Consider the following 15,664-nt stretch of genomic DNA (forward strand, 5'->3'; position numbering starts at 1 on the left):
GCTCCTTTTTTTGTCTTCGTATTCTGGGTTCTGACATGGGCACGTATGATGCTAGTTTTTTTGTGCTCTAGAACAAAACCAACAAACAATAACAGACAGAGGCGTTCAAACTAGTATTTGGATTGATGACAGCTTTACCTTTCATCTTACAATACACATGTTAGATTCAGAAATGGCAAAGCTGCCAACCTTGTCATTGTATGAAAACTGTGACATTTGCATATTTGGATTTAGGGGAACTGCAGTGCATGCAGTCAGATAAGCTGAACTGGCATTTCAACTATTATACTTACAGCAATTAGTCTTTGCTCACTGTGGCAGCTCATGATATGTTGAAATGTCTGTAGACTGTGGAGGAGAGAAAGTGGAGTAACAAATGCATTAATGGTTTACTTTCAGGTGTTCAACAAAGTTAATGAACCCTTTTTTTCTGCGCGATAGTTTCATGAGAAACCCTGTCAGCCCCTTCAGGAGCTCAAAGTTGTGTTACGTGTACTCGCTACGTGATCCCTAATCACACTGTGATGTATTATGTTTTGCTAAGTTTTGTACCAATATTTCACAGTGTGGTTAGAGTCCAGGCAGGGGTAAGTGCAACAGCAGAGCTCACAGCTCCTGTGGATGACGATTAGGCATTCGTTGAAATATTGTGAAGAAAAATGGAATCAACAACTTGGCTGAACACCTGAAACCTCACCATCAGTCAATCCTGCTGGGGGAAAAACTTGAGTTACCATAAGAAATGCATTACTTAACAGTGCACTGCCAAATGCTTTTATAGGACTATTATCTCCATAATATTTTTAACAGTTCTGTTGCATCTGGAAAGTATTAAGTCGAAGATAAAAAAAAACTGACTTGCCCCAGCCCCATAATTCCTCTTTTGTGGTAAGTTATAAAGAGGAACTTCCTGTGAAGTCAACTGATAAGATGATATTAATCATGCACAAGTAAATGGCAAAGTAGAAGTCATGATAAACAATAAGAGAATAGCCACTTGGCTCTCTTCGTGTTAGGAACATTCAACACCTCATCATTGGAGGTCACTGATATTTGATCCAAAAATGCCCAGTGTTACCAGTTTCTGTCTTCTGGATGTATAACATCAATAATACATCAAGTTAATGTAGCTGATAACAAGTCAGAATGTCTGCAAAGCATCTGCAATCCAGTGCACAAAAGTGCTCTTAGGGTGAACTATTGAAATGAATGAACACCAATTTTTTTGAAACTTCCTGGCAGATTAAAACTGTGTGCTGGATCGAGACTCGAACTCGAGTTCGAGTCTTGGTCCGGCACACAGTTTTAATCTGCCAGGAAGTTTCATATCAGCGCACACTCCGCTGCAGAGTGGAAATCTCATACCAAATGTTTTATTGTGTTAGCTTCCATCACCATCTTATTACAGTTTCCAGCACCTGTCTGATGTTTTCCATGTGGTCATAAGTCAGAAGTCACAAGGACATTTCCTTTTTGCTAGTTGGATGATGGTTACAAAAATGGCATGGTTTTCATTTTCCATTTCTAATTTTAAAAGTATTCAAGTACATATATTATAGCAGTACCTAGTTAAATTTCTTAATTAGTAAAGTACGTTTGTGTGTGTGTGTGTGTGTGTGTGTGTGTGTGTGTGTGTGTGTGTGTGTGTGTGTGTGTCAAGGAGATAAGGAGTGGGGTTGGGGGGGGGGGGGGTGAGGTGCTTGCATACGTTTGAGTTCGATTACTTTTCAACACACTAGAGATAGGGCAAACTGAAACACACAACTGTTTCGAAACAAATGAAACAGAACACTGTAATGTTTCAAAACAGTGAAACAGTTTGTGTTTTGTAATAGTATAGGTCTTCACATTACATATATCATTTTGAGTGTCTGCCGTATAAACATCGTCATAAAAACACAAATGAAGTGCAAGAGCACCAATCATATTGCAGAAAGTAGGAAACTTTCACTTAGGTGTCTCTGCAGTTCCGTATTTCCTATAACAAATGCGCTAATTTCGTGTCGTGTGACTTTCGTGCTTTTCAATTGGCCGAGGAAATACTTCATATGTTTGACATTAGATTTTTCCAAACTTGTTGTCAAATTTTGATAAGTTGTGCTCTTGAAAAGGCATATCATGAGGTAGAATTTATTGAGTAACATTCTGGAAAGCAAGGCACTGAAAATTTAACATTTATGGGTGTACCACTCACACTTTTCTTACTCACAGTTAAATTTTCCATTGTTTGTCACACACAGCAGGATCCAAAGTGACTGATGCAACATATCAAAAAATTACCATAACAGGCTGGAGCATATAGCGCAATGGTCAAGTATGGCAGTTTTTCATCAAACATTCACAAGTTAGCTGGATACATCTCATAATATGTTCACTTGATAGAGCTGGAAAACATGTTAAAACATAACTGAAATGCGGAGATCAGTGTGTTTCCCCAAAGTATAAAACCCAGACTAAAATTTGAAACAATTCATACAGTGTAATGCCTTTGAGATACCTATATCATGGCAGGCCTGGCTATGCACCACTTACAGTTCTTTCTAAAGAAGTTAGTTTGACGTACAGATATATGGAGTTCCCTCAGGTACACACGGCAAGCAGTTGTATTATAATTTCTTTATAAGCTTCCCCAGGAAATCAGAGATGAGGTTAAGGTGCTGTCGAAATGCAATTTTTATCACAATATCTGAATGCCAAAAACAAAAGTATCAAAGTACCATCGTTGATTTGCCTAAGAATTATTTATGATACACAAGTATCAAGATGCCTATAGTACAATAACCAAACATAGCACATTTACAAAAATAAACACACAAACATATACATACATAAATGAGATAATTATTCTCAAACACATAAATAAATATCATCATCATCATTTAAGACTGATTATGCCTTTCAGCATTCAGTCTGGAGTGTAGCCCCCCTTATAAAATTCCTCCATGTGATTCATGATGTGGGTTCCTGTAGTCATGTCCTAGTGCATGAACCACGGGCAACGTATGAGTGGCGAAGTAAGTGGTCCCGACAGTCGGGATACCAGTTACTTTGGAATAAGGCTGGGCATCTCGGATATATTCTGAGTCGTGGTCACCTTTGTGCTCATACGGCAAAGACTACCAAATCCACCGGTTAGTCCCTCAGCCGTTAGGGGTAAAACCCAATGGGACTCAGGACAAGTAAGGCTAGCAACCTGCTTCCCTGGTACTTTAAATATGATGCTGGCAACAATCATAAATAAATTAACATACTCAAAAAAGCTACTCACTGATGGTGAGCAAAAACGTGTCTTCTGTGTGCAACAAATTTGAAAAAAAATATTCTTGTAAGGTAGCTACATGTAGGACTTAGTGGACTAAACAAAATACAGTCAAATACAAATTCAGTGCACATTGTCCAGAGAAGGACAAAATCAATTGAAATTTTACTGTTCATTTCTGAGTAGATCTGTGTTCCTATTCTAAGTTGTAGTTTAGAAATTTCATTTTTGATACTTTTTTGCTTGAAAGACAGGATCATCTGTCTGTTATTGTTTGCCCCTGCTTTGAAAATATACACCCACATGGAACAGATGTGGCCATAATACAAAGACGTCGTTTCATTATGTCAAACAGTTTGGGAAACAACACATGATTTTCTTTCCACCACAACAATGGCTCTTGTGATCTGTGTATCAATGGCATCTTCATATATGTATCAAGCTCGACTATACTTGAATTTGTAACCCTTCCCACATTGGCATGCTGACAGAGAATAAGTTAAAATTGGTTTTTGTGATACTAAAATCCTATAAACTTCATGGATTTGAACATGTTCATTACATGCCAGTAAGTGCTTCATAATTTGGTCTCTGTGGCTCTTTGAAAGAGCCTCTGTACATTAGAAAGTCATATGTAAATTTTAACGAGAAAAGTAAATGTTATTTTGCAGGCTCATATAAAGACACAGTTTCCAACTATCTTCTGTTGAACATACATGTTTAGCCAGCTATCTGGCTTTTTGCCTACCTCCCCACCTACAAGGATTACATCTTCCACAGATCTCGTGTATCGATTACAGCAAGTGATCAGTGTTGACACTGTAGCTTTCTTATCCAACTGAGAGGAAAGAAAATATACTCTACATCATTCATTAAGAAAAAATTGTTCCTCCACTGGAATAAAGACCTTTATGATTGAACCTAAGACTGGGTTATTCTACTGATACAATGTCTGTATATGCTTGATACATTTTAGGGTGGTAATATTGTCAGGACAGTACAGTTAATTCATGAAGAAGATGATACAAAATTTAAAATAAATCTGCTTTGGAATTTGTTTGTGCCTATCAGATGAATGCTGTTATTGATATAATTAAAAGAAGTAGAATTAGATATTGATGGCAAGGTAAAGTGTTTTGACCACTATAACTGCTATCAAAAAATAAAATCTGAGTAGGAAAAATGAAGAAAATCTGAATCCGAAAAATGAAGTAAGTTCTTATGCTTTAATATTATTATTTTCATTGCTATACTCATTTCGGGATTTCATACTATTAATTTTTTTAATACTCTGATCATCTTTTGTTAATATGTTGTGTTTATGTAATGACAATCTGTGATCATATGACATTTACACAGGACACAAACAAATAATAGTAAAATGAAAAAATGAGAAATGAAAAATTAATGACATCAGCTACTGTTCAGAATGTTCCACACTAGATGTGATACATTGAATACTTTTCAAAAATAATTTCTGTTAAGTATTGGTTGCAGTACTGCAGTTGTCAGTTTTAGTTTATTTCACATTGCATGCTGGCTGAAAACTACTCCAGGTCCATATGTATAAAAGTATTTACTGCCACCTACAGGCTAGCAGTGCAAGAGGTCATTACACTTGCAACTTGTCAGTAGAACGTTAACTGTCATACTCATACTTTTATGTTGTAGTTAAAAAAGATAACCTTAACAGTTATAGGTAACTGGCAGTCGGTAATGTGTATGAAGGGCTGAGCTTTTTTTTTTTGCATTTGTTTACAAATATTGTAAAATTTGAGCAAGTGGCAAATGTAGGAACTATTAGTAGGGTATGATATGAGTTTCATACCGAGTCGTTTTGTTAGGGCGAATGTGCAAATAGATCTGTGGAATGTGCAATAAGTAGCTATAACAGTTGGCTATCATATCAAATCAAAGCTATATAGGGTGGTCCTTTCATCAGTATGTGTTTAAGATCATAATACAGGGTGAGCACAGTCTTGCCCTGATTATAAAAATTTATATCAGAATAACCGTTTGACATAAAAATTTACATTTGATGCCGTTACATTGGTTAGTGTTACTAGTTTTTTTTTAAAGACCTCTTACGTTAGTAAACCTCAATGGGTGATCCCTTGGTAGCTCGGAGCGGAGAATGTCGAGACAGTATTCCAGTTCCTGCCAGGTGTTTCGTAATGTGTTCTGTCACAGTACCCACAGCAGGTTGTATCCTAGCCTTCAGTTTGTAGATGTTAGCAACTAGTGTGGAGAAGACTCTGTCCTTGACATAGCCCCAGAGAAAAAAGTCAAGGGGCGTAATATCTGGAGAGGGGAGTAATGTCCAGATCGGTGGATTGGAAGGAACAGTTCAACACCCTGGTCACCCCACTCTCCAGACATTACGTCCCTTGACTTTTGGGGCTATATCAAGGACAGAGTCTTCATCACACCAGTTGCTGACGCCGACGAACTGAAGGCTAGGATACAAGCTGCCGTGGATACTGTGACAGAACACGTTACGAAACACCTGGCGGGAACTGGAATCCGCCTCGACATTCTCCGAGCTACCACGGGAGCACACATTGAGGTTTACTAATGTATGTGGTCTTAAAAAACAACTAGTAACACTAACTTATGTAATGGCATCAAATGTAACTTATTATGTCAAACGGTTATCCTGTTATAAATTTTTATAATCAGGGCAAGACTTTGTGCTCACCCTGTACTACTCATCATCATCAGTTATCTGCTATATTAGCAGGTCCTTTGCCTCTCCATTTTCTGCGATCCATTGCTTCCTTCTTAAGGCTGCTGTATGTTGTACCGTCCATCATGTCGTCCAGTATCTGGAATCTCTTCCTTCCTCGCTTCCTTTTCCCTTCTACATAACCTTCTAAAACTGTTTTTATCAGTCCGTCATTCTTTCTTAATATATGCCCAATCCAATTTCTTTTTCTTCTCTTTATTACATCTAGTAACTGTCTTTTCTCTCCCACTCTTCTCAGTACCTCTTCATTTTTTACTCTGTCCATCCAACTTGTTCTTTCCATCTTCCGCCATGTCCAGATCTCAAAAGCCTCCAGCCTTTCTCTGTCTTTTTTCCTCATAGTCCATGTTTCAGCGCCATATAGAACAACACTCCATACAAGACATTTTATGAGTCTCTTTCTGAGTTCTCTGTCCAGACCGCTGCAGAAGATTCTCTTTTTCTTATAAAACGCCTCTTTTGCCATTGCTATCCTTGTTTTAATTTCTGTGGTGCACTTCCAGTCGGTGTCTATCCTGCTTCCAAGATACTTAAAATTTTGCACCTGTTCTAGTGTTTCGCCATTCAGCACAATTTTTATTTCCTCCTATTGCCAATACTTTTGTTTTATTTGTGTTAATTTTCATTCCATATTTTTTTCCGTTAGTTGCAATGGTGTCCACCAAATCCTGTAATTCTTTTTCCCCTGTGGCTAGAAGGACCATGTCATCAGCAAATCTCAAGCACCCTACTCTTCTTCCTACAATTTCTACTCCTTTGTCATCTAATGAGCATTGGTCAATCATATTTTCCAAGTACAGGTTGAAAAGAGTAGGTGATAAACAGCATCCTTGTCTTACTCCTTTCCCTAGTCTGATCCAGTTTGTACTTTCTCCTCTCACTTTAACTGAAACTTTTTGATTAAGGTATAATGAGTTTATAAGTCTTCTGGTTTTCCAGTCCACTCTCTTTTCCCTCATAATAGTCGCCAGCTTGTCCCAAACCACATTGTCAAATGCCTTTTCTAAATCGATGAAGCACATATATAAGTCTCTTCCTTTTTCAATAAACCTTTCTCCCAAGATTTGTAGGAGCCCTATTGCATCTCTGGTGCCAGTATTCCGTCTAAAGCCAAACTGCTCCTCGCCGAGATTCTCCTCTATTACTTTTTCAAGTCTTTTATTAATTATTCTTAACATCACTTTGGCTGCACGAGAGATGAGGCTGATTGTCCTGTGCTCGCTGCATTTCTTGGTTCCTTGTTTTTTCGGTAATGGAATCATTACTGTTGTCAAAAAGTCCTCAGGCCATTCACCACTGTCATATATTTTATTACATAACCTCAATATTTCTCTTATTCCATTGTGGTTCAAGCATTTTAGTATTTCTCCCGGTATTGTATCTGTACCTACTGCTTTGCCATTTTTCATTGCAGCAATGGCAGACTTTACTTCTTCCATTATGATGGTCGGTCCTTTCTCTTCATCACTTATACTGTTGTGTGATTCAAGTTCCAGAGTTTCTGGTTTGCTATTTGTGTCATATAGCTCTTTTATATATTCTTCCCATCTCTGGAGGACATCGTCATGATCTTTGTACACTACCTCTTCGTCTTTACTCAAAATTTCCGTAGTAGCACTTCCTGCTCTGTTTTGTTCCCATGTCATAGTCTTTACTCTGTTGTATAGTAAGTCGTATCTTCCCTTCCTGTCCAGTTCTTCAATTTCATCACATTCCTCTTTTAGCCATTTTTTCCTAGCCTGCTCTGTTTCTCTTCGCAGTTCGTTATTTAATCTTAGGTATATTTTCCTTGCATCTTCAGTGTTCTTGTTTTTCAATTTTCTTCTCTCCTCCATCTTGGAAATCATTTCTTGTGTGACCCATGGTTTTATTTGACCCTTTCCCTTTTACATATCCTATATTTTGCTGTCCTGCTTTAATGATTCCTTCTTTCAGCATATTCCAGTACTCGTTGGTATTATCAGGTGCTTCTTTGTCTCGTAATGTGTTTAGAAAGTCCCAAGGCAGCATTTCTGTAATTTGTTCTTTGTTGGACCTTATCTTCTCTAGATCCCACTTCTTCACCATTGTCGCCTTTTTCAGTTTTTTCATTCTTATTTCTATTTCTGCCATAAGTAAGTTGTGGTCACTATTAATATCTGCACCTGGTAATGTGTGCACCTTCTTGATTCCATTCCTGTATCTTTCTTCTACCGGTATAAAATCGATTTGGTTTCTGTATTTATCCCCTGGTGATTTCCAAGTGTAGAGCCTCCTCTTATGGTTCTTGAACCATGTGTTTGCCGCTATCAGCTGCCTTTCCCTGCAGAAGTCAATTAACCATTCACCTCTGTCATTTCTCTTTCCAAGACCATGACTGCCTACTATGTTTCCCTCTTTCCCTTCTTCCACAATGGCGTTCCAGTCTCCCATTGCTATTTTGCAGCATTTTTTATTTTCGTCCATTATTCTCTCTATTACATTATACGTTTCCTCTACAATTTGGTCATCATGTTCTGAAGTTGGCATATACACCTGGACAATCAGTAAATCTTTTTGTGCTCCTTTCAGCCTTACACCAATAACCTGGTCATTTGTATAGTCTACATATTCCACACATTTAGCCAATTCCTTTGTCATAATCATTCCTACTCCATTAATTCCTTTTACTTCTCCTCCTGAGTAGTAGAATACATATTCATCTGACTGCAACTCTCCATGTCCATTCCATCTTACCTCAGCAACTCCTACGAGGTCCATATGATTCTTTTCCATCTCTCTTTTAAGGTTTTCTAGTTTTCCTGCTTGTAGCAAAGTTCTGACATTCCAGGTACCAATTCTCGTTTTGATTTTTTGCCTCCTTTCAAGTTGTCGCCCCCCCCCCCCCCCCCCCCCCCCCCCCCCCCCGGAGATCTAAATGGGGGGACTATTTTACCTCCGAACACTGATTTAACATGAGAGGAAGCCATTTTTTGTGCATAAAATGGAGACTGCATTATGCAGGGAAGATAATCTGCGGTGGTATTCCGTTGCCTGTACTACTGTAGTTCCATAATCACATCACACTGTTAAAACTTAATCTTTCAGGAGACCTTCCTCTCCATTGGTTGATGATTTTAGAAAAAAGCAATGCTCATTAAAATTATCATCAGTTGTTAGAAGTCTTGAATTGATGTGCAGCTCTTTGATGCTATTCACCCCATCATACAATTGCTACAAAATATACCTAATATTAATTTTTAATCTTTTTTTCCAATTGACCCTGTTCATTGTGGAACAACTATTGAGAGCACCAATGTTACTTATCAGATTGCAGAAATTCTTTAATTTTCTCCTTTCATATAAATGGCACACTTAGATTTCTAAACGAATGGAATGAAACTATGGGTCTATATGGATAGTTCATAACAACTTGAGTCATATTAATCTTTTTTCAACATTCTCCCCGTAAATCCCTTTTGTAGGTAATATATTAATTTTTCTCTGTTTTAGTCTTTCCTTCCTTTTTTCTATGACTTGGGTTTGTCTTTGACTAACTCTTCTTTATGATGGTCTCTGACCTCAAAACAGCTTTAGATTTTACAGTTATGTGAACTGACCTGCTCTTAACATTGACTCTGCTGTTTTTCTTGTTGCCGTGCATGAGATTTGTCATTTTTAATAATTCTGAATAGTCTGTTACTCTCTTAGATTCTTTCTATTTCTCTCTTTGATATCTATCGAACAGTAAACTTCTTATTCGAAAACTGTTATTTTAAGCTACCATAATACAGTATTCACTTTATTGCAGGTTAGATCTTCACCCACAAAGCCATTTGTGTGTTGTAGTTTGTTACACTTGAAGACTTGTCTGAAATTTCTTTCTGTTTTTGCAGGCACGTTCTGTCACACCTCTGCTGTTGAGCAGTGCTGGACCACAGAAGTTTGCGCAAGTTCCTGCTGTTACTTCATCTGGTACTGTTCAGGCACCCAGTGTTAACAGTGGCAATTTCTTCCCTTCTGCCTTGCAACAGGTTAGTTTCCTTACCACTCGGTGTTACAGCACTGTTTGCTTTTAGGCCCTGTTTTTATTTCATGATGCTTTATTGGATGAATTGGATATACAGTCCAGGAAAACTACTATTACAAATGATACTGTTTAATGTATTTTTTTATTTAGGTGTTGTTTCTAATATGGGATTCTAAGAATGTGATTTTTAACAAACATGGAACCTATAGTTAGGTGCCTTCCAATGGTTGCATGTGCGTTCAATCTGCCAAATGGAGCAGCAAAAGTGACTTCGTGTGGCCTCTCTCACTCCTCCCCCGTCCCACACCCCCACAAAATAATAATAATGATAATAATTCTGTTGGTAACAGTTGTTTATTTGCATCACCACAAAATACGGCCCACCCAACTTTACTTGCTTGTAATACTGCCAGCACGTGCCATAACTTGTATGACTGCTTGAAAATGCCAAACAGTTGAAAATGCATTCACAAATAATAAAAACATTGACAACATAAGTGGTATTTATCATGTGCAAAAGATTTTATAAAGGCTGCAGTTCCTATTATGAAAGGCTTCCATGTGAACTCGTAATCGATGTTATTCTTGATTGAACTGGCACAGGCAGAGTTGTTGATTCTGTAAGGATTGTTGGCAGTGAGATTTGTGGCCATCTTCAGATGACTGCTGTTGAAGTTAGTCTCTTTGCTGAAGTTAATGTAGAATCAACAACTCATTCAGGTAAATCACACAAGAAGAATTTAAATTGTGGCTCTACATTTACACCCGTACCCTACAAATCACCACGAAGTTCATGAAAGAAGTTATTATCTATTTACTGCTTATTATGGTTTCTTCCAATTTCCCGTGCGTATGGAGTGTGATAAGAATTACTGCTTAAAAATCTGTGTGTGCACTGTAATTAGCCTAACCTTATCATAGTGGTCCCTACAGGAGAAATATGTAAGGGTGTGTGATAGATCTCTAGATTCCTCACCTAATACTGGTGCTTCAAACTTTGTAAGTAAGCTTTTGTGTTGTGTGAAGTAATTGATGTCTGTTTTCAACCCTTCAACCATCTGCCAGTTTAGAATGTGATGTAATCAGTCCTGTTTGTTATGGATCCGAAACACTTGAGCAATATGCTATGATGGGTTGCACAAGTATTTTGTAATGGATTTCCTCCATAGACTGTCTGTGTTTTCTCCAGTATCATACTAAGGATCAAAGTCTGCCACCTGTTTTAGTTACAAGTGAGCCTACATGATCATTCCATATAGTGTATCCACAAATTGTTAGACTTGGTATTCTTAAGATTTGATGGATTCCAATTGAGACTCATTGATAGTATAATCATCCCTAGATTCTGTGTTTCTGTATTTTGCAAAGCACACTGTTCTACATTTTTAGACATTATAAGCAAGTTCCCAGTCTTTTCACCACTTTCAGATATTATCAAGCTTTGAACATTTGTACAAGTTTTGTCAGATAGTTCTTCATTTATAGATAATTGCGTTATCTGCAAAAAGTGTGAGGTTGCTTTTAATCTTGTCTGTCAGGTAATTAATACACAGTATGAGCAGCAAGGATCCAACATACTCCCCTGGAGCACACTTGAAGTTACATCTGCCGGTGGTTCTTAATTCAAAATACTGTGCTGCATCCTCTCTACCAAGAAACACTCAGTCCATTCACAAATTTCATGTCACCATATGATGATACTTCTGTTAATAAGCGTTGTTGTGGTAGTGAGTCAGATGTTTCTCAGAAGGCAAAAAGTACACATCCACCTAATTGCTGTGCTTACAAGATGATGATTGCAAAAACTATTAGTTGCGTTTCACATGACGGATCTTTTCAGATTCCATGTTGGTTTTGATGGAAGGAATAATTTTTTTCGGCCAGGTCATTGTTTTATCCCAGAATATATTCTAAGACTAGGGACAGGAAAGTTTCACAGAAATTATAAAACAAAAAATAATGCAAAATGAACATCCTTAGTGAAATAATGTGAACTTGGAGATTTTATACGAGATCATGAAATTTGTAATTTTGCCACATAAAAAGGTTTTAAATCTGAGGATGAGGATGTCAGTTTACTAATATTTGTAACTGACAGTTATTGAATTTTAAAACTGCATTTTGATTTGTAGTCCTCTTAAGACTCAGATTCGCATATAACCCTTAAATGACAGTTCAGTTACCATTATGTAATTGGATAGATAAAAAATTTATTCACAGAGTGGCAGCAGAACACGCACATAAAAGAAGGGTATAATAACGCAAGCTTTCAGAGTCAGTGGCTCCTTCTTCCAGCTGAAGGTTTGAAGGGGAAGGAAGAGGGGTGAAGGAAAAGAACTGGATAGGTCTAGGAAAAGGGATAGATTTCAGAAAAGTCTCCTGGAACCACGGGTCAGGGGAGACTTACTGGATGGGATCAGAAGGAAAGACTTGATTGTTGGGGACTGCGCTGGATGAGATTTGAAAACCTGAGAGCTTAAAAGTGGAAGGCAGAGTAATATGCAAGACACAGATTACTGCTAAAACATCATGCACGAGTTGCGAAGAGTGAAAAAGCAAGTGCATTGTACGTAACAGAAGTTGGAGTTGGATGGCAAAAAATAGATATGTAGAAAATGAACAGAGTGAAGAAAGGAGTAGTTACTGTGAAGAAATGCTGAGATGGAAGAAATTAATGTAAATTAAGGCCAGGTGGGTTGCAAAGACAGAGGACATGTTGTAGAGCTAGTTCCCAACTGCGGAGTTGTGAGAAACTGGTGTGTGGTGGAAGAATCCAGCTCTGTCGCCTGTGGTGAAGCTGGCACTGAGGTCATTACTGTTGTAGAGCATGCTCTGCAATGGGATATTGTGTGTTGCCAGTTTACACCTTCTGCTTATGCTCATTCATCCTAATTAATAATGTGGTGATAGTCATGCTCATGCAAAAGGCTGAACAGTGTTTACATAACAGCTGACCTGATGTGTCATTTCACAAGTGGCTGCCCCTCTGATAGTACATGTTTTGCTAGTTGCAGGGCTGGTATAGATTGTGGTAGGAGAGTTCATAGGGCAAGTCTTGCAGTGGGGAGGGTCACAGGGGTAGGAGATACAGAGTAGGGAGAGGAGATATAAGGTAGGGAGACCCTACACGTCTTCTGCATCCATCTCCCTACCCTATGGTTCCAGCCCCTGTGACCATTCCCACTGCAAGACTTGCCCTTCTACCACAACCTATACCAGTCTTGTAACTGGCAAAATATATACTGCCAAAGGGAGAGCCACCTGTGAAATGACATGTCATATACCAGCTGTTATGTAAACACTGTTCAGCCTTTTGCATCGGCATGACTACAACCAAGTTATCATTTAGGATGAATGGGCATAGGCAGAAGGAGTATACTGGTAACATTCAATATCCTGTTGCAGAGCATGCTCTATGATATGACAGTCGTGACCTCAGACCCTGTTTCACCACATGTGCCATCTGAATTCTTCTCTACCCCCCCTCCCCCACCAGTTTCTCAAAACTCTGCTCCAACATGTCCTTGGTTCTTGCCACCCACCTGGCCATAATTTACATTCATTTCATTTCTTTCACCTCAGTATTTCTTCACAGTAACTAGACCTTTCTTCACTCCATTTCAGTTTTCTTCTTCTTTCATTTTCTTACATGTCTATTTTTGTTACTTTCCCTTCCACTTCTACTATGCACAATGCACAAACTTTTCATTTTTATTAATTCATGCTTGATGCATTAGCAGTAATCTCTGTCTTCCATATTATCCTGTCTTCCATCTTTAAGCTCTTAGGTTTTCAAATCTCGTCCAGTGCATTTCCCAACAATCTGTCTTTTCCATCCGATAAGTCTCCCCTGACCCGCAGTACTGTGTGACTTTTCCAGAATCTACCCCTTTTTCTAGACCTCTCCAGCCCTTTCCCTTTGCCTCACTTCCTTACCCTTCAACCCTTCTGCCAGGAGGAGGAGCCACTGGCTCTGAAAGCTTGCATAATTATAACCTTCTTTTATGTACATATTCTGCCTGTGCTTTTTTTAATCTGTCCAACATAATATTGTCAAAAATTGTTTTTATTGTTATATTAGTTCAATTACCATGCAACAGACTTAGATTTAATAAAGAAAATAGCACCAAATTTGAGGGGAAAAAAAACTCAGAGTTTGTCGTGAACCAACAGCACTGGGTTTGTCATGAACCGACGGCACCGGGTACGGTAAAAATCGACAAATTTTTCCTGTGGTCATTTTTGACTTTACAATAGGTGGGTGTCAGTGATACTGGATGGTAGTTTTGTGAACCACTTCTGCTAGCCTCCTTATAGAAGGATAAGGCCTGTGCTTGGGGCCAACTGATAAGCAGTGTTCTGTTGCAGGGGTCTCTATATATTATGATTAAAAGAGGAGCTTTCTTGTTGTTGAACTTGAAATGGTCATACCAGAATGTGAGTTAAACTTGGCAGATCTTAAAATGAGAACCAAGTCTTGCACTAATCAATAACTAGAATAATAAATACCAGACTGTGAGTGCTAAGCAAGAAATACGTAATCACAAAAAATGCTTCGTGACAAGAGTTCTCACTGTCTTGTATTTGACAGTGCCAGATTCACACTTTGTCAGCTATGTTTGGCGAGCTGTTTGCTTTACAACCAGGTGGACTTGTTCCATGGCGACTGTTTGGTTGTTGCCGCTGATAAGGATAGATGTTATATCTCTACCTCTGAAACATTTTGGGCAGTAAGTTGGAAAAAAAAAAGAAAAGAAAAAAGAAATATTATGACTGAAGATGGGATTTTATTAATAAAATATATTGCTATCCTAGAATTTCAAGTTATGTTCAGCCCGCAACTTTATCTGTTAATAACGTGCTGGTAATCTGATTGGATCCACAGATATCAGACAAGGTTTATGTTCACACAGTGCAAGTCCCACAAACCTGTCAAGCTTTTCTGAAACTGTCAGTGAAACAGATGAACTTTCTTTTTGTGCATGCAGTTGAAGTTAAGGCTGAAATTTGAATGCACATACCAAGGAGTGTGTGTGGTTGGAAGAAAAGGGGGGGGGGGGTAAGGCATATGCATGAGTTAATGTAAATAAGTGTATGATCAGTGACTATTTTTAAAAGTAATGTTTTTTTTTGTTTAAATATTGTGGTTAAGTTCACAATTCAGAGTGGAAAATTATTCTCACCTTTGCTAACTACTGTTGCATTTTCCAGGAACAGAGCAAACCATTAATGGTAACCAATACTGTAGGTCCAGATGCATTTGCTCAACAATTTACCTGTCCAGTTCGCCCATCACTTAGCATTGCACCAGTGAGATATCAACAGGTTTGTGCTGCATGTTATTTAAATTTCCTTTTTATGAGAGGGGGAAAATAGTCCCTATTTTAATTATTTCAGTATAATTTGCTAAAAACTGTGAGCAGACAAATATGTGAAGATTCTGCTGCTTTAAATGTTCTCTCTTTCCAAAGTGTGGGTAGAGTATCCTCTTTATTTTGTGGGCTGTTTACTCTGAACCATGTAGTAGTACTTCCTCAAATTTATGAACTTTTCTTAGATCAAGTGTGTTGTAAAGTTTAAAATAGAAATACAGTAAAATGGAACTGCCTTTCTATAGGTTTTACGAATTTGTACTACATTGACAGACATTAAATATTAATATATTCATCTG

The 15,664-nt window shown here is 38.1% G+C and overlaps 1 protein-coding gene across 2 annotated transcripts in view; it reads left to right on the plus strand.

The window, feature by feature from the left end:
- LOC126094884 (zinc finger protein 37-like) overlaps window positions 1-15,664 on the plus strand; it is a 168,522-nt gene that overhangs the window by 28,459 nt on the left and 124,399 nt on the right. For both annotated transcript variants that reach the window (XM_049909524.1, XM_049909533.1), the window contains exons 3-4: window positions 9,860-9,997; window positions 15,205-15,318. In XM_049909524.1, the coding sequence (XP_049765481.1) occupies window positions 9,860-9,997; window positions 15,205-15,318 (252 nt within the window). The remainder of the gene's footprint in view (window positions 1-9,859; window positions 9,998-15,204; window positions 15,319-15,664) is intronic.

This window comes from Schistocerca cancellata, chromosome 1 (assembly GCF_023864275.1).
Source record: "Schistocerca cancellata isolate TAMUIC-IGC-003103 chromosome 1, iqSchCanc2.1, whole genome shotgun sequence".
Taxonomy (NCBI): domain Eukaryota; kingdom Metazoa; phylum Arthropoda; class Insecta; order Orthoptera; family Acrididae; genus Schistocerca; species Schistocerca cancellata.